The sequence below is a fragment of the Bos indicus x Bos taurus genome, chromosome X (assembly GCF_003369695.1).
Source record: "Bos indicus x Bos taurus breed Angus x Brahman F1 hybrid chromosome X, Bos_hybrid_MaternalHap_v2.0, whole genome shotgun sequence".
Lineage (NCBI taxonomy): Eukaryota > Metazoa > Chordata > Mammalia > Artiodactyla > Bovidae > Bos > Bos indicus x Bos taurus.
The window spans coordinates 76,283,539-76,307,674 of record NC_040105.1 but is presented as its reverse complement, the minus strand read 5'-3'; the positions used below and the strand labels follow the sequence as shown (position 1 = coordinate 76,307,674).

At 34.0% G+C, this 24,136-nt stretch overlaps 1 protein-coding gene across 3 annotated transcripts in view; it reads left to right on the top strand.

Annotated features, from left to right (window-relative positions):
* Positions 1-24,136, top strand: part of HDX (highly divergent homeobox) — a 217,587-nt gene that overhangs the window by 14,945 nt on the left and 178,506 nt on the right. For all 3 annotated transcript variants that reach the window (XM_027534472.1, XM_027534471.1, XM_027534473.1), the window contains exons 2-3: positions 14,373-14,519; positions 20,205-21,323. In XM_027534472.1, coding sequence (XP_027390273.1) covers positions 14,373-14,519; positions 20,205-21,323 — 1,266 coding nt within the window. The remainder of the gene's footprint in view (positions 1-14,372; positions 14,520-20,204; positions 21,324-24,136) is intronic.

Here is a 24,136-nt window from a genome sequence, read left to right as displayed (position 1 = left end):
TCTATCCACAGATGAATGAATAAAATGTAATATATACCTACAATGGGATGTTATTCAGTCCTTAAAGAGAAGGAAATTTTGCCATTTGCAAAAACATGGATGAACCTGAAGGACATTAAAGTGAAACAAGCTAATCACAGAACAAATACTGCATGATTCCACTTAAGTGAAGTATCTAAAATAGTCAGAAGCAGAGAATGCAATGGTGGTTGCCGGAAATGGAGGGTGAAGGAAATAGGAAGTTGTTATTCAATGGGTAGTTAGTTTCAGTTATGCCAAATGAATAAATTATAGAGATCTGTTTTAGAACATTATACCTATTGTATACAATACAGTATTGTGCAACATGAACATGAATTTGAGCAAACTTCAGAAGATAGTAGAGGATAGAGAAGCCTGATGTGCTACAGTCCATGGGGTTGCAAAGTGTCAGACATGACTTAGTGACTGAACAACAACAACAATGTTGTGCACTTAAAATTTTGTTAACAGGGTAGGTCTCATTTTAAGTGTTCTTGTTACAGAACAAATAAACAATGAAACACAAGGAAATTCTGGGGGGGGGGGTGTTGGAAATGTTGACAACTTTGACCATGGTAATGGTATCACTGGTTTTTTGTTTAAGGCTAAACTCATCAATTTATAGGCATTGAATATTGTGCAGCTTTTGTACATCAGATATACTTCAGTAAGGCTGTTAAAAAATACAGCCTATCAAAATTTGTAGAATGCAGCCAAATTAGTACTTAGAAGTAAATTTATAGCATTAATTGCTTATAATTAGAAAAGGAGACAGGTCAAAGATCAATAATCTAAGTTCCCATCTTAAGAAACTAAAAAAAAAAAAAAAGAAGACCAAATTAATTCCAAATAAAACAGAAAAAAAGTAATGGTAAGAGCAGAAATCAATGTAAATTAAGACAGAAAAACAACAGACAAAAGTCAGTGAAACGAAAAGCTAATTATTTCAGAAGATCAATAAAGGTGATAAACCACTTGTCAAACTGACCAAGACAAAAGAAACAAATTTCCAGTATCAAGAAGAAGAGTGCCACAATATATCCTACAAATATTAAATGGATCATAAAGAAATGGTCTATAAGAAACTTTGCACCTTTAAATTCAGCAACTTAGATAAACAATTTTTTGAAAGACACAAACTACACAAACTCAATTAAGAAGAGCTAGAGAATCTGAATAATATAGAAATTAATGCATAGTTTAAAACTTTCCAAGAAAGAAAGTTCCATGCTCAGATGGCTTCATTGGTAATATCTAACAAAGATTTAAATGGAAATAATTCTATGTAAACTCTTCTAGAACATGAAAGTAGAGAAGGAACATTTCCTAACTTATTACTCTGTTCCAAACCTAATACAATGGAAGAAAATCACAAACATCCCTCATGAATGCAAACTCAAAACTTTTAACAAAATATTTATAAATCAAATAAATATATAAAAGCAATACATCATAACCAAATAGGGTTTATTCCAAGAACAAAATACTGGTTCAACATTTGAAAATCAATCAGCATAACTTATCATATCAAGAATGTAAAGAACAGAATAATATCTATACAATTATCTCAATAGATGCAGGAAAAAGTATTTGACAAAATGCAATATCCATCGATTATAATGATGATAGTGACGTTGCTGTTGTTCAGTCACTCAGTCGTATCCAACACTTGTGACGCCATGGACCGCAGCACACCAGGCTTCACTGTCCATCATCAACTCCAGAGCTTACTCGAACTCATGTACATCAAGTCAGTGATGCCATCCAACCATCTCATCCTCTGTTGTCACCTTCTCCTCCCGCCTTCAATCTTTCCCAGTATCAGGGTCTTCTCCAATGACTCAGTTCTTCGCATCAGGTGGCCAAAGTATTGGAGTTTCAGCTTCAGGAAAAATTCTTCCAATGAATATTCAGGATTGATTTCCTTTAGGATTGACTGGTTGGGTCTCCTTGCAGTCCAAGGGACTCTCAAGAGTCTTCTCCAGCACCACAGTTCAAAAGCATCAATTCTTCAGTGCTCAGCTTTCTTCATAGTCCGGCTCTCACATCAATACATGACTACTGGAAAAAGCATAGCTTTGACTAGATGGATGTTTGTTGGCAAAGTAATGTTGGCTTTGTAACATGCTATCTAGGTTGGTCATAGCTTTTCTTCCAAGGAGCAAGCGTCTTTTAATTTCATGGCTGCAGTCACCATCTGCAGTGATTTTGGAGCCCAGAAAAATAAAGTCTTCCACTGTTTCCATTATTTTCCCATCTATTTGCCATGAAGTGATGGGACCGGATGCCATGATCTTAGTTTTCTGAATGCTGAGTTTTTAAGCCAGCTTTTTCACTCACCTCTTTCACTTTCATCAAGAGGATCTTTAATTCTTCTTCACTTTCTGCCTTAAGGATGGTGTCATCTGCATATCTGAGGTTACTGATATTTCTCTCAGCAATCTTGATTCCATCTTATGCTTCATGCAGCCTGGCACTTCACATAATGTGCTCTGCATAAAGTTAAATAAGCAGGGTGACAATATGCAGCCTTTACATACTCCTTTCCTGATTTGGAATCAGTCTGCTGTTCTATGTCCAATACTAATTGTTGCTTCTTGACCTGCATACATATTTCTCAGAAGGCAGGTCAGGTGGTTTGGCATTCTCAACTCTTTAAGAATTTTCCATAGTTTGTTTTGATCCTCACAGTCAAAGGCTTTGGCATAGTAAATAAAGCAGAAGTAGATGTTTTTTTTTTTCTGAATCTCTCATTATTTTTCAATGATCCAACAGATGTTGGCAATTTGATTTCTGATTCCTCTGCCTTTTCTAAAACCAGCTTGAACATCTGGAAGTTCACAGTTCACCTACTGTTGAAGCCTAGCTTGGAGAATTTTGAGCATTACTTTGCTAGTGTGTGAGATGAGTGCAATTGTGCAGTAGTTTGAGCATTCTTTGGCAATGCCTTTCTTTGGGGTTGGAATGAAAACTGATCTTTTCCAGTCCTGTGGCCACTGCTGAGTTTTCCAAATTTGCTGGCATATTGAGTGCAGCACTTTCACAGCATCATCTTTTAGGATTTGGAATAGCTCAACTAGAATTCAATCACCTCCACTAGCTTTGTTCATAGTGATGCTTCTTAAGGCCCACTTGACTTCACATTTCAGGATGTCTGGCTCTAGGTGAGTGATCACACCATCGTGGTTATCTGGGTCAAGAAGATCTTTTTTGTATAGTTCTTCTGTGTATTCTTGCCATCTCTTCTTAATATCTTCTGCTTCTGTTAGGTCCATACCATTTCTGTCTTTAATTGTGCCCATTTTTGAATGAAATATTTCCCTGGTATCTCTAATTTTCTTTAAGAGATCTATAGCCTTTCCCATTCTATTGTTTTCCTCAATTTCTTTGCATTGATCATTGAGGAAGGTTTTCTTATTTCTCAGTGTTGTTCTTTGGAATTCTGCATTCAAATTGTTATATCTTTCCTTTTCTCCTTTGACTTTAGCTTCTCTTCTTTTCTCAGCTATTTGTAAGGCCTTCTCAGACAATCATTTTGCCTTTTTGCATTTCTTTTTCTTGCGGATGGACTTGATCACTGCCTCCTGTCACAAACCTGTCCATAGTTCTTCAGGCACTCTATCAGATCTAATCCCTTGAATCTATTTCTCACTTCCACTTTATAATTGTAAGGGATTTGATTTAGGTCATACATGAATGGTCTCATGGTTTTCCCTACTTTCTTCAATTTAAGTCTGAATTTGGCAATAAGAAGTTCGTGATCTGAGCCACAATCAGCTCCTGGTCTTGTTTTGCTGACTGTATAGAGCTTCTCCATCTTTGGCTGCAAAGAATATAATCAATCTGATTTTGGTATTGACCATCTGGTGATGTCCATGTGTAGAGTCTTCTCTTGTGTTGTTGGAAGAGGGTGTTTGCTATGACCAGTGTGTTCATTTGGCAAAACTCTGTTAACCTTTGCCCTGCTTTGTTTTGTTCTCCAAGTCCAAATATGCCTGTTACTCCAAGTGTCTCTTGACTTCCTACTTTTGCATTCCAGTCCCCTATAATGAAAAGGACAATTTTTTTTAGGTGTTATCTCTAGGAAGTCTTGTAGGTCTCCATAGAACCGTTCAGCTTCAGCGTCTTCAGCATTACTGGTCGGGGCATAGACTTGGATTGCTGTAATACTGAGTGGTTTGCCTTGGAAATGAATGGAGATCATTCTGTAATTTTTGAGATTGCATTCAAGTACTGCATTTTGGACTCTTTTGTTGAGTATGATGGCTACTCCATTTCTTCTAAGGGATTCTTGCCCACAGCAGTAGATATAATGGTCATCTGAGTTAAATTCACCCATTCCAATCCATTTTAGTTCACCTTTTCCTAAATGTTGATGTTCACTCTTGCCAGTGCCTGTTTGGCCACTTCCAATTTGCCTTAATTCATGGACCTAACATTACAGGTTCCTATGTAATATTGTTCTTAACAGCATTGGACTTTACTTCCATCACCAATCACATCCACAACTGGGTGTTATTTTTGCTTTGGCTCCGTCTCTTTGTTATTTCTAGAGTTATTTCTCTACTCTTCTCCAGAAGCATATTGGGCATCTACCGACCTGGGGAGTTCATCTTTCAGTGTGCCATCTTTTTGCCTTTTCATTTTCATTTAAACATTATACTCTAGGCCTTAGCCAGGCACAATAAGAAATAAAAGGCAGATGTATTGGAAACGAAGAAATAAGTCTTTCTCTCTTTGTGAATGACATAATTGTTTAGAACAGACCAGACAATCAATAAAAAAGGCTTCTGAAACCAATAAATGAATTATTTAAGTCAATATACCAAAATCAGTTGTATGTTGATATACTAGCAATGAAAATTGGATTTTTTTTAAAAAAGGACTCCAGCTCTATTGACATGTAATTCACAAATGAAAATTGTGTATGTTTAAGGTGTACAATGTGATGTTTTGATATGTATTATGAAATGATTAGTACAATCAGGGTAATTCATATATCCATCAACTCACATTTTTCTGTTTAGTTCTTTTTTTTTTTTTTTTGGTATAGTGAGACCACTTGAAATCTACTCTCAGTAAATTTCAATATACACTATGTTATTTTTAGCTATAGTAACCATGATTTTTAAAATACCATTTATAATAGTCTCCTTAAGTCTCCCCACACACAAGAAATGCATAGGTATGTATTTAACAGACTATGTACTGACTCTGTATACTGAAAACTATAAAACTCTGAGGAAAGAAATCAAAGAAGATCTAAATAATTATAGAGAAATATATCATATTCATGCTTTAGGAGACATACTAGTTGTCCCTACACTGATTTATAGATTCAATCCAATCCCACCAGAAATTTTGCAGGTACCAAGAATCTGATTCCAAAATTCATATCAGGATGAAAAGGTTGTTAATAGCTAAATTGATTTTTAAAGTACAGTTTTGGAAGAGTTACACTTCCTGATTCAAGACTTACAATAAATCTATAGTAGTTAAGACAATGTGGTTTTGATTAAGGAATTAACACTTTGATCAATGGAACAGTAAAAAGTGACTAGAAAGAGAGGCATACTTAGGTGGTTAAATGACTTTTACCACAGATGAAAAAGCAGCTCAATATTTTTTTTTCAATTAGTGACACTGGAACAATTGTATATCACAATGCAAAAAATAAATAAATAAAACTTTGACCTGTACTTCATACCTTATACAAAAATCAACTCCAAATGGATCCAAAACCTAAATGTGAAATGCAAAAATATAAAGCGACTAAAAGAAAACATAGGAAAAATATTTGTGACCTTGTGTTAGATAGAGATTTCTTAGATAAGACACTAAAAGCACAGTCCATATAATGAAAGAGTAGTGATAAATTGGACTCCATCAAAATTAAAAACTGCTCTGTAAAATACACTGTTACTAAAATAAGACAAACTTCAAATGAGGAAAAAATTTATTTGCAAGTAATATTTCTCATAAAGGACTTGTAGGCAGAATATGTAATGAACCCTGCAAGTTCAACAAGAAGAAACAACCAATCCAATTTAGAAACTTGAAAAATATTTGGAGACGTCTACGGAGAAGGTGTGAATGACAAATAAGCATATTAAAAGATACTCAATATCGTTAGTTACTAGGGAAATACAAATGAAAGCTACAATAATAACATACAATTACACAACTATTAAAATGGTTATTTTTTTTTTAATCTGATAATAATAAATATAGTAAGGAATTGAAACTTCCATAGAATGTTGGTGCAAAAGCAAATTTGTACAGAGACTTTTGAAAATGGTTCAGCAATTTTCTATAAAGTTAAGCATACATTTACTGAATAACCAGCAATCATAATCCTAGGTATTTACTCAAGAGAAAAGGAAACATATTTGGAGACAGAAACCTGAACACAAATGTTTTTAACAGTTTTATTCATAATAGCCACATGTCCTTCAATGAATGAATGGATAAACTCTGGTATTCTTACCATGGAATTCTCCTCTGCAAGAAAAGGAGAAAACTATTGATAAAGACAACATAGATGAATCTCAAATACATTATGCAAAGTGAAAGAAGCTAGTCTCAGAAAAAATACATACTGTATTATTCTGTCTATATGGCATTCTATAAAAGTGAAAATAGGAACAGTATAGTAATTGTCAGGGACTGGGAGGCTAGAGAGACTGATTACAAAGAAGGAGCATAAGGGATATTTTAGAATGACAAAACTGTTTGTTGTTGTTGTTGAAAGTCTTCAGTTCGGTTCAGTTCAGTCTTTCAGTCGTGTCTGACTCTTTGCGCCCCCATGGACTGCAGCATGCCGGGCTTCCCTGTCCATCACCAACCCCTGGAGCTTGCTCAAACTCATGTCCATTGAGTCAGTGATGCCATCCAGCAATCTCCTCCTCTGTTGTCCCCTTCTCCTCCTGCCTTTAGTCTTTCCCAGCATCAGGGTCTTTTCCAATGAGTCACTTCTTTGCATAACGTGGCCAAAGTATCAGCACTTGAGCTTCAGCATCAGTCCTTCCAATGAATTTTCAGGACTCATTTCCTTTAGGATTGACTGGTTGGATCTCCTTGCAGTCCAAGGGACTCTTGAGCGTCTTCTCCAATACCACAGTTTAAAAGCATCAATTCTTCAGCACTATGCTTTCTTTGTGGTCCAATTCTCACATCCATAAATGACTACTGGAAAAATCAAAGTTTTGACTAGACAGACCATTGTTGGCAAAGTAATACCTCTGCTTTGTAATATGCTGTCTAGGTTGGTCATAGTTTCTCTTCCAAAGAGCAAGTATCTTTTAATTCCATTATTGCAGTCACCATCTGCAGTGATTTGGAGCCCAAGAAAATAAAGTCTCTCACTGTTTCCATTGTTTCCCTATCTATTTGCCAACAAGTGATGGGAAAGGATACCATGATCTTCGTTTTTTGAATGTTGAGTTTTAAGCCAGCTTTTTCACTCTCCTCTTTCACTTTCATCAAGAAGCTGTTTAATTTCTATTCACTTTGTGCCATAAGGGTGGTGTCATCTGTGTATCTGAGGTTGTTGATATATCTCCTGGCAATCTTGATTCCAGTTTGTGCTTCATCCAGCCTGGGATTTTGCATGATGTACTGTGCATATAAGGTAAATCAGCAGGTTGACAATATACAACCTTGACATACTCCTTTCCCAATTTGACATCAGTCTGCTCTTCCATGTCTGGTTCTAACTGTTTCTTCTTGACCTGCATACAGATTTCTCAGGAGGCAGGTAAGGTGGTCTGGTATTAATATCTCTTTAAGAATTTTCCAGTTTGTTGTGATCCACACAAAGGATTTAGCATAGTCAATGAAGCTGAAATAGATGTGTTTTTTTTTTTTTTTCTTTCTGGAATTCTCTTGCTTTTTCTATGACCAATGGATGTTGGCAATTTGATCTTCGAATCCTCTGCCTTTTCTAAATCCAGCTTGAACATCTGGAAGTTCACAGTCCACCTATTGTTGAAGCCTAGCTTAGAGAATTTTGAGTATTACTTTGCTAGCATGTGAGATGAGTGCAACTGTACAGTAGTTTGAGCATTCTTTGGCATTGCCTTTCTTTGGGGTTGGAATGAAAACTGACTTTTCCAGGCCTGTGGCCACTGCTGTTTTTCACATTTGTTGGTGTATTTGGTGCAACACTATAACAGCATCATCTTTTAGGATTTGAAGTAGCTCAACTGGAATTCCATCACCTCCACTAGCTTTGTTCGTAGTGATGCTTCCTAAGGCCCACTTGACTTCACACTCCAGGATGTCTGGCTCTTGGTGAGTGATAACACCATCATGGTTATCTGGGTCATTAAGATTTTTTTGTATAGTTCTTCTGTGTATTCTTGCCACCTCTCTTAACATCTTCTGCTTCAGTTACGCCCATACCAATTTGTCCTTCATTGTGCCCATCTTTGCATGAAATGTTCCCTTGGTATCTCTGAGTTTCTTGTAGAGACCTCTAGTCTTTCCCATTCTACTTTCCCCTCTATTTCTTTGCATTGATCACTTAGGAATGCTTTCTTATCTCTCCTTGCTATTTGGAGCTCTGCATTCAGATGGATATATCTTTCCTTTTCTCCTTTGGCTTTTGCTTCTCTTCCTTTTTATTTGTAAGGCCTCCAAACAACCAGTTTTCCTTTTTGCATTTTTTTTCTTGGAAATTGTTTGAAGCTTGTATTCAGGACAAAAACAGCCAGTTAGAACCAGATGTGGACCTGCCTGGCTCAAAATTGCAAAAGGAGTATGACAAGGCTATATGTTGTAACCCTGCTTATTTAACTTATATGCAAAATGCTGAATCACAAGCTGGAATCAAGATTGCTGAGAGAAATATAAAAAAGTCGCAGATATGCAGATGATACCACTCCATTGACAAAAAGTGAAGAGAGTAAAGAGCATCTTGATGAGAATGAAAAATGAGAGTGAAAGAGCTGGCCTGAAACTCTACATTAAAAAACTTAAGACCATGGCATCTAGTCCCATCACGTCATGACAAATAAAAGGAGGAAAGTTTGAAGTAATGACAGATTTTATTTTCTTGGGCTCCAAAATCACTGAAGACTGTGACTGCAGCCATAAAATTAAAATATACTTGTAAGGAAAGCTATGACAAACCAAGATAGCATATTAATAAATAGAAACACCACTTTGCTGACAAAGGTCTGTATAATCAATGCTATCATTTTTCCAGTAGTCATGTATTAATGTGATTGTTGGACCATAAATAAGGCTGAGTGTTGAAAAATTTATGCTTTGGAATTGTGCTGCTGGAAGAAAACTCTTGAGAGTCCCTTTGATTGCAGGAAATCAAACCAGTCAGTCCTAAAGGAAATCAACCCTAAATATTCATTGGAAGGACTGTTGCTGAAGCTGAAGCTCCAATTCTTTGGCCACCTGATGTATAGAGCTGACTCATTGGAAAAGACTCTGATATTGGGAAAGATTGAGGGCAAGAGGAGAAGGGAGCAGCAGAGGATAAGACAGATAGCATCACCAACTCAATAGATATAAATTTGAGCAAACTCTAAGAAATAGTAGTGGACACAGGAGCTTAGTGTGCTACAGTCCATGGGGTCTCAACAAGTCAGACACAACTTTGTGACTGAACAAGAAGTTTCAAAGTGAATAATAATAATGGATTAAAAAGACAATGCTAATAGACCTCTATTGGCCAAGATAAAGATATTCAAGTTATTAACCTAAAGCTCAATCATGTGTAAAGAAATAAAGAAAAAATTAAAGGTTTTGATGTTGGAAATAATGTCTTCTATTTGAGTTGTTGATGATTTTATGGATTCACTCCATTTTCAAAATCAGGTTTTTGAAGAATGAGTACTTAAGAATATATATATATATATATATATATATATATTTTTTTTTTTTTTTTCAAATGGTTTAGCCCCTTAATACATTGCAAGTGCGTGTTATTCTCTCAGTTGTGTCTGACTCTGTGTGACACCCTGGACTGTAGCCTGCCAGTCTCCTCTCTTCATGAAATTCTCCAGAAAAGAATACTGTAGTGGGTAGCCATTCCATTCTCCAGAGTACCTTCCTGACTCTGGGATTGAACTGGGGCCTCCTGCACTGCAGGCAGATTCTTTACAGTCTGAGCCACCAGGGAAGCCCACTTAATACAATTTAAGGCGTTATTAAAACTGGTTTTAAGTATGATATCTGATATATAAAAACAGTGTTTCATAGGAATTTATCTGAAATATTCCAATGTGAAAATACAGTCTTAGCTATCTGGAACTCCTAAGGGACAGTCATTCCTCAAAGTTGTATTTTTCAAGTACTTCCAAAGCGGTATATCTAAAATATTTCACTCATTGCTCTACTTGGTTGCATAGAACATGCTGAACATAATTTAATCATTTCCCAGTGGCTCAGGGTCTTCATTTAAAAGCCAAATTCTAAAGCAGAGAGCAACCTAAGAAATTTCATATGAATATGATAAATAAACTGAAAGGTCTCATTATCCTAAAAATATATAAATATGTTACAACTGTAACAAGCTTTAGAATTTAAGAAAAATAGGAATTCCCTCACAGTCCAGTGGTTAAGACTTCACACTTCTACTGCAGGGTGTTTGGGTTCAATCCCTGGTCAGGGAACTAAGATCCTGGAAGCCGCAGGTCATACACACACACACACACACACACACACACACAAACAAACTAAGAAAAATCAGCTCACATATCTTAAATTATTTGTAACAGTCCAAATTGGTAAATAAAACAAGTCATATAATCCAGAATTTTACTGAGTAGGAGATAGATGCTCATAGAAATTAAGTGATTTACCAAATACTCTCCAGTGAAGCTAAAAAGTAAGGCACAGGTTGTCTTATTACTTGTGGGATGGCATATGTTCAGTGGTTGCTACAGTACAAAGAGTATTATACTCATGAGGTAAAGCTAAATGACTTGTTATTTTGATATTTAATCCTTTAATTCAATTACCTTCCCTTACTCAACCCAGTGGGTCTCAATTTTCATGAATCGAATGGGTTGTCATTTTATCTCCCACATAAATAACAACCCAACTTTTACAATGAAAAAATTTTCAACTCTTCCTGATGTTTGTACAGATGATTAAGAACTTCATGCATTCAATAACTTGCCTCTTTATAGGCCAAGATAATGAGGGCAGCAGGAGATAATAAGTTATCTTGCTTATAGGGTATATTTAGTTGAGCAGGTAAAGAATGAACTTTTTGAGAAAAAAATTCATAACATTTCTAAAATACATAATATTATACACACTATGTGTGTGTACAAAAGCTTAAATGAAAAAAATATAACATTTTGGTTTCATTTCTTGACTAAAATATGAATAGAATGCTAGATTTCTAATTTACATTCACTCAAAACTTTGATATATTTCCATTTATTCTGGCATTTGGTATTACTGCTAAAATCTAGAAAGCTTACTATTTTAGTAATTTAAAAAATATTTGAATGATGTTTGAAACATCTAATACAAATCTTAGAATATAAAGAAATACTATGTTGTAAATAAGACAAAATTTACATGTTAAACAGTATTATTAACTAGAGATATTGTTCAAATTTCACAAAATTTTATGCTAGTATCCATTATTTGTTTTCAAATTATTCAAGATTCCTCATTGCATTTAGTCACACTGAACAGTTTCAGCTGTATGGAAAAAATTTTGATAAATGTTTTCTTTCTGGAATTGAGCTTTGCTTGTATATTTTTGAGATTAAGTCAGAAAGAAAAACACCAATACATATTAACGCATATATATGGAATTTAGAAAGATGGTAATGATGACTCTATATATGAGACAGCAAAAGAGACACAGACGTAAAGAACAGACTTTTGGACTCTGTGGGAGAAGGCAAAGATGGGATGATTTGAAAGAATAGCATTGAAACATGTATATCATCATCTGTGAAATAGATCGCCAGTCCAGGTTCAATGCATGAGACAAGGTGCTCAAGGCTGGTGCACTGGGATGACCCTGAGGAGTGGGATGAGGAGGGAGGTGGGAGGGGGTTTCAGAATGGGGAACACATGTACACCTATGGCTGATTCACGTCAATGTATGGTGAAAACCACTACAATATTGTAGTGGTTTAGTAATTAGCCTTGAATTAAAATAAATTAGTTAATTTTAAAAAATAAATTAAAAAAATATTTTTCTTTCCATTTTTGTACTGTTGGATATTTTCTAATTTTCTTTGTTATGACTTCTTAGATACACCCAGCATTTAAAAGCAGACATTTAATCTCCAAATTCACGGGATTTTTAAAGTATCTTTGATATTACTTTCTCATTTTGATATTAATTTCTCATTTAAATGCTTTCTTCTCTGCAATCACCCTCTGTGTTTTTTCAGTCTTTTAACTTTATTGAGGCTTTCAATGGCTAAGTCAAAGATCTCTCTTGGCAAATGTCACATTGCACTTGAAAATATGAGGGTCATTTCTTAATATCTTTTGATATTGATTTCTAACATAATTTCACAGTGATAAGAGAACAGACTCTATGATTTCAATACCTTTAGACCATGAAATTTTTCACCTTGTTTTATGTCCCTGGATATGGTCCAGTGTCTTCTGGCTTATACTCTGTGGGAACTTGAATAGAATTTGTATCCTGCTGTTGTTTGAAAATTATATAAACCTTAACTATGTTGAATCGTTTCACAGTGCTTTTCCAGTCTACTATATCTTTCTACTTTTTTGTCTATTCATTCTATTAATTTTTGAGAGTTTGATATTGAAACTCCAACTAAAAATCTTAATTTATATAATTAAAAAATCAATTATAACATATAGTTGAACTATAATATATGTAACTTTGTTCTAAATTTTCCTCAAATCTCATTCCAAAGTACCTTACTTCTTAATCCACACCAGATGAGGTATTTCAGGTATTTGAACTTCATCTCCTGATTGTAGCTGAACCATTTAGGAAAAGGAACCTGAAATTGCTCTGAAAACTGGCATACGTGATAGTAATATTGCTTTAATGAATATTGTCCATACACTCTGGCCCAAACATTCTTGAAAATTTGGTCAGTTTTCAGATAAGAGGTTTACATTTCCACATTGGCATTCTCTTTGTAATTTGTTTCTGAATGTTCCTACCCTCTTCTACATGTGAATTTCTCTCATCAAATCTCTTAACATTATATAGGAAGACATTTGTATGGTCAAGAAAAAAAAAAGCCATATGTACAGATTGCACTGGATATCTACATGACTGTCTTTAATTTCTTTATGAAACTTCTTTATTGTTCAACATATTTTTAAAAGGGAAGTTATTTTCCACATCAGTGTACTTAGTTGTTTGCATACCCAGCATATTAGAATGATTTCTGTTTGGTTTGTTTTTGTTGCTGCTGTTTTCCTAATTTTAAAAGGATTCATTCCTTGGAAAGAAGGTTTTATTTCTGTCAGCTTTTAGGAATAACAGTTTTGATGTGACAACTTTTAAAAGAAACCTGAAATTGCCTTTATCTAATTATGTGTTCTTCTTTGTAAAATATACTACTGGAATTCATCTCCTTTATGAAGAGCTTGGCTTGCCTCTTATTTGTGAGATTCCCAGAGTTGTTCCCTTAATATTAAACATCTTGCCTATTAACAGGAAGAGTACTGTGTTTTTTAAAAAAAATTTCTCTTGCCTAATTATGAGTCAGTTACAAGTACATGGTTTATTTTTAGGAAAATGTACATGATTTTTAATTTGGGTTTACATACTGCAGCTGTTAAAAATAATTATTTTGTTTAGTATTGCCTAAAGCAAACACATTTTCACAGTCACTGAACCTTCCTGGTTATATTTAAGCTTTAAAGAGAGATTTTGACTTCTGTATAAAATGAACCCCTTTATCCCAGAAAAAAGAAAAAAAATATAATAAAAGCATCTTTTTGTTCCAGAGCACAGCTTCTATCTGTAAGACATATGCCAGATGCTTTGCTTGACAAAGAACAGTGAGTTTCCCTGTCGATAATTGAACATCTCTGGTTTTACTAGCCATAAATATTTATTTTGGTGAAAGAACTTTTTCTTTCCTTATGCACTGACACTATCCAAATAATGACTTTCTTATTTTTTATCTTTAAAGTTGATATTTTTTTCTGAACAAGTTCAATAAGTGTTCACATTATGCATAATTTTCAGTGAGAACCTGTCTCCCTTTGGCACACGAATTATTGCCCATTACTGAAAAAATTTCACTTAAAAAAAAATATAACAGCTTGAAAGCACTAAAGTTATTTTAAAAAACAAAAACATGCAAATTCTACACATACCCATTTTTTATTCCAATTTTCAGAGTATCTTCTTTTATTTTTAGATGAATCTACGTTCTGTATTTACTGTAGAGCAACAAAGGATTTTACAACGTTATTATGAAAATGGAATGACAAATCAAAGTAAAAATTGCTTTCAGCTCATATTACAGTGTGCACAGGAGACTAAGCTGGACTTCAGTGTAGTCAGGGTAAGTATTCAGGTCTTAAACTCTTGAATTTAATACTTTTTATTGCAAGGAATAATTGCTTAATATGAGAAAAACTATCAGGGTATGAAGTCACTAACTTTATAAACAGCTTAATTTCCCTTGTATAAAATTACTATTTTTAATAAAGACAATTATTTAGTATATTTTTTTCTACTAGCTTGAAAGCACTAAAATTTTTCATTTTAAATATATCTTTAAAAAATTTCCAGTCCTTTGAACTAATAGGTACCTTTAGGATTAGTTGTTGATCTCATGCTTTGTTTATATCTAGAATAATATAGATATAACCCTTCAAATTGATATCAGTAAAACATGCATTTACCAAGGGACTTCGCATATTTTCTTGATGTGTTTAAATTTTTCATTGGGCACTTACGACTTTAGTATTTATGTCTTTTTAGGAAAACCTAGCCTTTTATAAATGCCACATCTCTTTCTAAGTAATATGTATGTATTTTAATGGGTTACAAGGTAAGGGACAGAAAATCCCTAGGGAAAAAAACTTCCTTTTTTTTACAATCATAGTTATTCAGCTATTAAAAATGAGAGCTGCTACACATTTGGGAAAGGCAGTGAGAAGGTGACAGAGAGGAGGCAAGAGATAAATGTAACAGAACTAGTCACAGATTTCATAGTGAGAATATAGGTCCTTTTATGATTGTCTGAAAATGCTATAAATCCTGCTGGTTTGAAAATTTAGGGATTCAAAGATTAGCAACTTCCCCAACTTTGTCATTCATTAGGCTAATTTGGTAACAGAAAGGACTCTAAGTTTATTTTTCTGTTGAAGTAACATTCAAAGACCCCCAAAGATAAAATATCTTGATAAGAATTCTTTGGAAAATCTATTATTTTGACTGAAGGATATATTTACCTTCATATAGGGGATTATGCCACCAATTCTAGTGGGGGTGGGGGTGGATATCCAGGATATCTGTGCTGAGATCATACTCAGATTTGTGTAAGAACTACAAATGTCTCTTACTGATAGCTCTAAATTACCTATTTGTAGTCCCTTTGGTAAATTTGAGGGAAAAAACTAATTGACTTAGGAAAATTTTTAAATGTGTAATATTTCAAGTTGATGAGATTTCTATTTTATAAGTAAAAACTAGTTTTTTTTTTTTTCCTGCAGCAACTTCTTTCTTTTCTTATCTCTCTTTTTTTTTTTTTTTTAACCATTATTTTAAAGTGAAAAGTCTTAGGCAGCTACTTTGTGGACTGTGACTTTTCATATTTCCAAATTTCTATTGCAGTCTTCCCACTAATGACTTATTTGACTATACTTGAATATTGAGAGTGTTGAAATACAAAGGCTTATATTTATGCTCCAAACGGTGTGAAATCTAAATAAATAATGGAAATGAAAGAAAGGAACTTTATAGAATGCAAGTTTGCAAGTAAAATATTACATAAATTATATGGAATGGTGTAAAATGGATTCATTCTCTCTGTTCTAGGTGAGTGTAAATTCTACAGAAATTCCGTCTTCCTAATCTAAATGGTGGCTTTTTAGCCAGAGGAGAAGTGAGTTGTTTATAGACTCACTATTCCACAACCTCCCCTGCCTCTGATATTTTGCTAGGTCTACATATTCTACTTAAAACAGATCTTCCCTTATTATTTTAATAGAGTACTTATTGTGCTTTTTCTCAAAAGAACTGAAATCTCACTGTACTAAGAACTTGATCCCAATGTGTAAAGAACTTAAAAGGTTAAAACACCTAGTCTACACACACACACGTATATATACGTGTGTGTGTGTATATATATATATATATACATATATATATATATGTATATATATATATATATATGCTTTCCTGGTAGCTAAGCTGGTAAATAATTCACCTGCAATGCAGGAAACCCCAGTTCAATCCCTGGGTTGGGAAGATTTCCTGAAGAAGGGATAGGCTACCCACTCCAGTATTCTTGGGCTTCCCTGGTAGCTCAGATGGTAAAGAATCTGCCTGCAGTGCGGGAGACCTGGGTTTGATCCCTGGGTTGGGAAGATCCCCTGGAGGAGGGGATGGCAAATGCACACCAGTATTCATGCCTGGAGAATCCCATGGACAGAGGAACCTGGTGGGCTATACAGTTCATGGGGGTCACAAAGAGTCAGACATTACTGAGTGACTAAGCGCAGCATATCTATATATCTATATATAGATATATATTGTGGGGTAAAAGAACAGGAAAACAAACAAGGAAGTATAGAAAAAGGAAAAGTTTGGAGACACTGAATTTCTAAAAAGTTGACTGAAAAATAATTTTATGGACACCAAGGATAGGTTACCCAAGTTCATTATCTTTCTTTTTTTCTATGTAGTATCATTTTATTAGTTCCAAATCCCAAATGCTCATCATATCAATTTTGATTGACCCATTTTTTTCCCTCTCACCAATGAAACTTTTGGAATGAGAATCATTTATACTCTATATGCATTGGTCAATTTTGGATCCTGTAGCTGAATGACTTAGTAAAATTTAATTCAGTTATTGGGAACCCTTAGGCAATGAAATTGCTTTATTTTTGACATTTTAATATAAAGTATTTCTTAACTATATACTTTCCTACTTTATTTGAATAGAGACTATTGAAAATAAGTGAATCTTTACTTTTTGACTCAGTTTTACTGTGGAAATCAATTACTATACTGTGCTATAAAATAATAATGCTTATAACATGGTAAGGTATACAAGGTGATTTTCTCCTTTACTAAAGAACCCCAGAGATTTAACAATTTCTCACATCAGTTCTCTTATGATTTTCCTTTCTTCTTTTTAGTGAGTAATATGTAATGAAAATTATTAGTTTTAGTGCTATCAAGGTGCTTCCAACAGCAATCACAATTACCAATGCCCCTCTTGTTTTGTTATTTCTAATTTGCTATAGATTAGGATACCAGGTTTGGTAAAAATTATGTGTAAAATAAGATTAAGTGTTTTAAGATCAAGGATTTTCCTTTCAGTAAAGTACATGGATCTTGTGACATCTATATTGGCTGCATTCTGAACAAGTGAGATTTTTAGATACCTGAGTTTCATATTCATTTGATACTGTATTGCATTTTGCTTTTCATGGGTATATGATATAAATATCTAATAAACTATTTAAGTAATTACATATGTGAACTATAAAACTATTAAAGTAAGCCATAAATTTGCAATGTAATAATATCACTCTTAAAATTATTGTGTTAAGATAGATACTATGATGGGAAAATGGTAGGTTGTTTGTTTTCTTAGAAATCTTGCCCAGAGCTGCCCTGCAGATGTAGTAGATCTTGAGTTCAAATTTTATCAATTCACTATGCTTTCCAATTGGAAATTTTTAAATTTTAAAATTACAAAGCATCATGCTTCCTGTGCATATTCTTCTTACTTGAAAAGTCATAACACAGTGACTTATTTTGAGTATTTGTAATATTCACCTTTTTGAACCATAAATTAAAATTATTCTTATTCACAAACATTTATTTTTAAATATTACTCTTGAGTATATACTTTAAAAACTTGTATTTTTTCCCCTTACCTCCTTCTCTTGTGACATTTATATTCATTTGTCTCTCTGCTTGTAATCCTCACTTCTACTCTTAGGTAAACTACATAAGAGTGAGTTTTAAATTCCCACAGCCTCATGTGAAGCAAAATGGAGTGAGCACTTCTGTTTCTGGAACATTTTATTAGATAAGCACTAATTATAAAATTAAAATGACCCACAGAAGTGGCCAACTCCATTTCATGAATTTCTCACCATAGTGAAAGAATAATGTTCATTGAGGTCAAAATTAAATTGATTTTGATTCCTTGCTCTGCCGATAACTGGTCAGGAGATCTTTCTACAAGCTACTTAATATTTCTGAATCTCACTATCTTCATTTATAAAATTAGAAAAATTATGCCTAGCAAAGTAGCTTATATGTATGAACACATAATGGAATTCAGTGTTAGCTTTTATTTATAGTTTTACAATATCTGATGTTGTATACAATATAAATATACATTGAAAATTGGATGACTTGTGCAGTCTTCAAAAGTACATCCCACTAAATTAACCAAATACACCTAGTACCATGTTTATGCAAAACTAGGTCATTTAATGTTTTCACTTATTTATTTTTTGAAGTTCTTAAATAGATTAATGGGTTTTAGTAGTTTAAAAGATGATATGCATTTAAAAATAATTATAAATTTTGCTGATTGTTTTATGGAGTATAATATTTATTGTACATTTTAAGAGGAATAATGATTCATTGTAATAATACTAAGATTGTTATAATACTTATATAAAAGTACATATTTTGTAATCAAATCTTAAATGCCAACCACTGGTATTATTTTTACTGATTTTTTTGTTTATACCCATGGCTGATTCTTTTTGACATTTGACAGAAAACAACAAAATTGTGTAAAGCAATTATCCTTCAACTGAAAAATAAATAAGGTGGCCAAAAAAAGACAGAAAAAAAAGGCTAAAAGAAAACAAAAGTAATATATATTCAGTGTATAAAATTCAGTAAGTAGATAAAAGCATAAAGAAGTAAATAGCTACCATAAATTAATGACAAACTGGAAAAGTTTTTGCAACTTGTGACAAAGTGCTGCCAACTCTAGTAGAAAATTGCTCTTATAAATCAATTAAAAACGACAAACACCCCAATACAAAAATTAGGTTTTTTTTAACTGGTATAGGTAACGTGTAAGCAATTCAATGAAAGTAACCATAGAAACTAAAATCTAAACAGCAATTATATACCTTTTCTTAACTCCTGGACTAATAGATACTACAAAAGTATAATGCAAAGTGTTGTTGAGGTGTGGGGAAGCCAGTACTTTTATAAATTGGAGGGTAATTAGAAAATGTCAAAAAGTCAAGCAATTTTCCTTCTAAGATGACATTCTAATGGACCAATAGAACAATGATGCATGTACAATGTTGTATTTCAATATGTCTTATAATAGTGAATATTTCTAAAAGTAATCTAAATTCTTAGCAATATTAAATTAACCAAGTTATGATATATTCATAGAACAGAAATTCTTGCTACAGATTAATTGGCTGGATTTTGAGGAGAAGAAAAAAAAATACTATTCGATCAAAGCTTCTGGGGCTTCCCTGAAAGCTCAGTTGGTAAAGAATCTGCCTGCAGTACAGGAAACCCTGGTTCAATTCCTGGGTTGGGAAGATCCACTGGATAAGGGATAGACTGCCCATTCCAGTATTCTTGGGCTTCCCTTGTGGCTCAGCTGGTGAAGAAGCCACTTGCAATGCAGGACACTTGGGCTCAATCCCTAGGTTGGGAAGATTCCCTGAAGAAGATAAAGGCTACCCACTCCAGTATTCTGGCCTGGAGAATTCCATGGACTGTATAGTCCATGGGATTGCAAAGAGTTGGACACAACAGAGCAACTTTCACAAACAATTCACATCAAAGTTTCTAGATATTTATTATGTGCTGGTTCCTGATGGTCTCTGACCTTATTTTTTACTTTTTCTTTTACTGTATATTTTTTTCTTTTAAATTTGTATAGGCCTTGATTTTATGACAAATGAGAATATAAACTATCACATAGAAATTGATTTTCTTGGTTTTTTATTAAGAACTTTTCCATTATATATATATGTATGTATATATATATATGTATTTTTTATTCTTTCAGACGTGGGTTGGCAATAAGAGAAGAAAAATGAGTAGTAAGAATTCTGAATCAGGAGCAACAACAACAGGAACTGTTTCTGGTACTTCTTTGGCAGCTCCAGATGTTACAGTCAGAAATGTGGTTAATATTGCTTCACCCTCAAGTCAACAGTCTTCTTGGACATCGCCCAATAATGATGTCATCATAACTGGTATATACAGTCCAGCCAGTTCATCAAGTAGACAAGAGACAACCAAGCATTCAAATACACAAATTACAGAAGCACATAAAATCCCTATTCAGAAAACAGCCAGTAAAAATGATACTGAGTTTCAGTTGCACATTCCTGTTCAAAGACAAGTAGCACACTGTAAAAATGCCTCTTTACTCTTAGGTGAAAAAACAATTATTTTGTCAAGACAGACAAGTGTGCTAAATGCTGGAAATTCTGTATACAATCACACAAAGAAAAACTATGGAAGCTCTTCAATGCAAGCCTCTGAGATGACAGTACCTCAAAAGCCATCTGTGTGCCACCGACCTTGCAAAATTGAACCAGTTGGAATTCAAAGATCATATAAGCCTGAACACACAGGTCTATCATCACATAACTTATGTGGGCAAAAACCATCTGTTAGAGACCCTTACTGCAGAACACAAAATTTGGAAATCCGTGAAGTATTTTCACTGGCAGTTAGTGATTACCCACAGAGAATTCTGGGAGGAAATCCCCCACAGAAGCCTCCTAATTCGACAGAAGGAACTTGTTTGTCAATTGCAATGGAGACTGGAGATGCTGATGATGAGTATGCCAGAGAGGAAGAAATGGCATTGATGGGAGCACAGATACCAAGCTACTCAAGATTTTATGAAAGTGGCAGTTCCCTTCGAGCTGAGAACCAAAGTACAACTTTGCCTGGACAAGGAAAAAATATGCCAAATTCACAAATGGTGAATATTAGAGACTTGTCAGACAATGTACTGTATCAAAACAGAGAAAACCATTTGACACCACGGACCTCATTACATACAGCATCTACTGCAATGTACAGTAATACAAATCCATCACGAAGTAATTTTTCTTCACATTTCGCATCATCAAACCAATTGAGGTTATCACAAAACCAAAACAATTACCAGGTAATGTGCAAGTTTGTTTTATAAAGGTTTTATAAAAATTTGTTGGTATAAAAATTGTTTTGGTAATCAATTAGACTTGAGACCTGGGTCACTTAACTCATATTTTGAAGTAATTTGAATTTCTTTTTTCTTGTAAATGGTGGTTTGGGGTCAACTCTTTAAAGAATTTTATGCTTTCTTTGTCATGTTTAAAAATGGTGAGTCCTTTTTTTCATGGAAGTTAGTAATTTTTATAACAGCAATCTTCTGACATTTAAAATGATTTGGTCCAGGCAATAACAGCCTTATGGGAAGCATGGCATTTCTCATCACTAAAATAGGACTAAATTGGCTAGATGCATCCTCTTGAACATAGATAATTCTTGTTATGGTTTTTACTTGCAGTTTGGGAAGATGTCACTAGATAAATGGTGCCTTCCTTGGGTACATAGCCAGGCAAGTCAATCATTGTGCTAGGTGACAATGGTTGAGAAGTTAGAGCCTGTGATAACTCAGCCAATTTTTTTTTTTTCTTTTTGAGTAAATGCTTTATTAAGTGCAGCATTAGCCAAAGTGTTTTTTTTAAACATTTACTTTTTATTGTTTTAAATTTATTTATTTTTAATTGGAGGATAATTACTTTACAATACTGTGCTGTTTTATAAGGAAGAGATAAGTTCAGAGTGAGAATTAAAACAATTTTAGACCTGTGCAAAAATAAGTGTTATTTCTTTACTTGTTTCCATATTCAGTTGTTTATATATATGCTTCAAATAATCTCAACAGTGAGGTATAAACCTACCTCAATATCTCTTAAGGCCATAGATCATCTCTCTGAAAAATCTGCTTCAGAAAACTTGAATAGCAGGACAGGAATGTTTGCTATTTTTTCTTGCTACTAGCTAGACCCTTTAGTTTTCAAACATAGTATTTTGTATATGTATTTAAAATGTTTCTAGGCTATTCTCAACCAATATAAGGAACCAACCTCTCTTGACTCCTTTTATCTTATAGCTACTTGCTACAAAATGAAAAGCAATAAAAGAGCATAGGAAGTATCCCTCTGGCACCTACCTCTAACAGAAGAGTGTTCCATCATCATTAGTAGACACTTCTTATTAAGGATCTTTTCATTTTTCTGTTTGTTCTTTCTTAAGGCATGATTAAAGTAACATTGAACCATACCTGTAGGATCCTCCACAATGCCCCCTTTTATTCACCTAATTCTTTTGGACTTCTTTATCCCCTCAGTGTTGCTCCTAACAATCATAACAATAACATTTATGATTTGTTGAGGACCTTGAATGTACTAGGCACCATCAGTAAATTTATATACTTCATCTTCATGGCAGTTTGATCATATAAGCATTTTATCCATATTTTAATATCATGTCTAGAATCATACAGCCAATACATGACAGAACCAAGATTCCAACTCAAAAATGCATCATGTGGGGTTTCTTTTTTCTACTTTACCATACAGCCTAGCAATATAGAATATTTGGAGGCTTGAGAGTGCAGTTTAATTTTTAGATTTTCTTAAACTGATTGCTCCTGTGGTTTTACATTTTTATAGTTTTTATCTTTTTTCCTTACTGAAAGTTTAAAGAAATTAAGTTTATTTTATATGAAAGAAACTTTTAAATGGAATAAAACTTAGCTATGTTTTTTTTTGAAAAGTAGTCTCTTTAAAGAAATACAATCTGACATAAATTAGGACATGGATTTAGAACCAGACAGACCTGGATTCAAATCTAGGCTCTGCTTATTTTCTACTTGTGTGCCCTCAGACAAGTGTCATAAACTCTCTGTGTAACAGTTTCTTCATTTGTACAATGCATTTAATAATACCTGTTTCACAGGAATGCTGTACATGAAATGACAATCTGTGCAAGGCTCCTTGTACATTCCTGGCAAATAAACTTTCTTATACTTGTTACATCATGGTTGGAAAGTTAATGAACCTCTGCTAGTCCAGGTCTTTACATTCCATTTCAAGTAGAATATTGCACAGCCCACAGTTATCACAGGATGGTTGAGAAATAAATAACTGAAAGAAGCCTGGAGATCAGCTCTCAACTTCACCATAATCTATGTATTAAAAGCCCATATATTTCTATTTCTATTATAACAGACCTCCTCTGACTTGACCTGAGACAGTATGGTAGACAGCGTTTGCAAAATTGAAGTATAATTGACACATTAGTTTTATGTCCCACCTTTATTTTAATTAATGGATATCTTAGGAAACCTAGGCAGCCTGGGGAAGTGTAGTCCATGAAGATTAATGGCAGTCCATTTGGGTTCCTAGTACAAAAATATAATAGACATGGTGATTGAAAACCCAACACACATTTATTTCTCATAGTTCTGAAGTCTGGGAAGCCCCAGATCAAGGTGCTGGCTGACTTAGTGTCTGGTGAGTGCCCGCTTCCCAATTCATAGATGACTATCTTTTCAGTGATTTCTCACATGTTAGAAGTGCCAAGGGAGCTCTCTGGGGTCTCTTTTGTAAGGAAACCAGTCCCATTCTTGAGGGCTCCATTCTCATGACCTAATCATCTCCCAAATGCCCCACTTTGAAATGCCAGCACCTTGGGGATTAGAATTCAACATGTGAATTCAGTTGGGATACAAACATTCAGCCCCGGTAGTTATCCTCCAAGATTTTGATGATGTTCTATTACCTACATGTATTATTAGTAGATCAGGACTTAGAAAGATAAAACCTATGACCATCTTGTCATCTTTCTAGCTATGAAAGTATAAGCAAGAAAGCAATTTTCTAAGTTTCTGACCTTGGGACTATATGACAGAGATATCTGTCTCTTTTC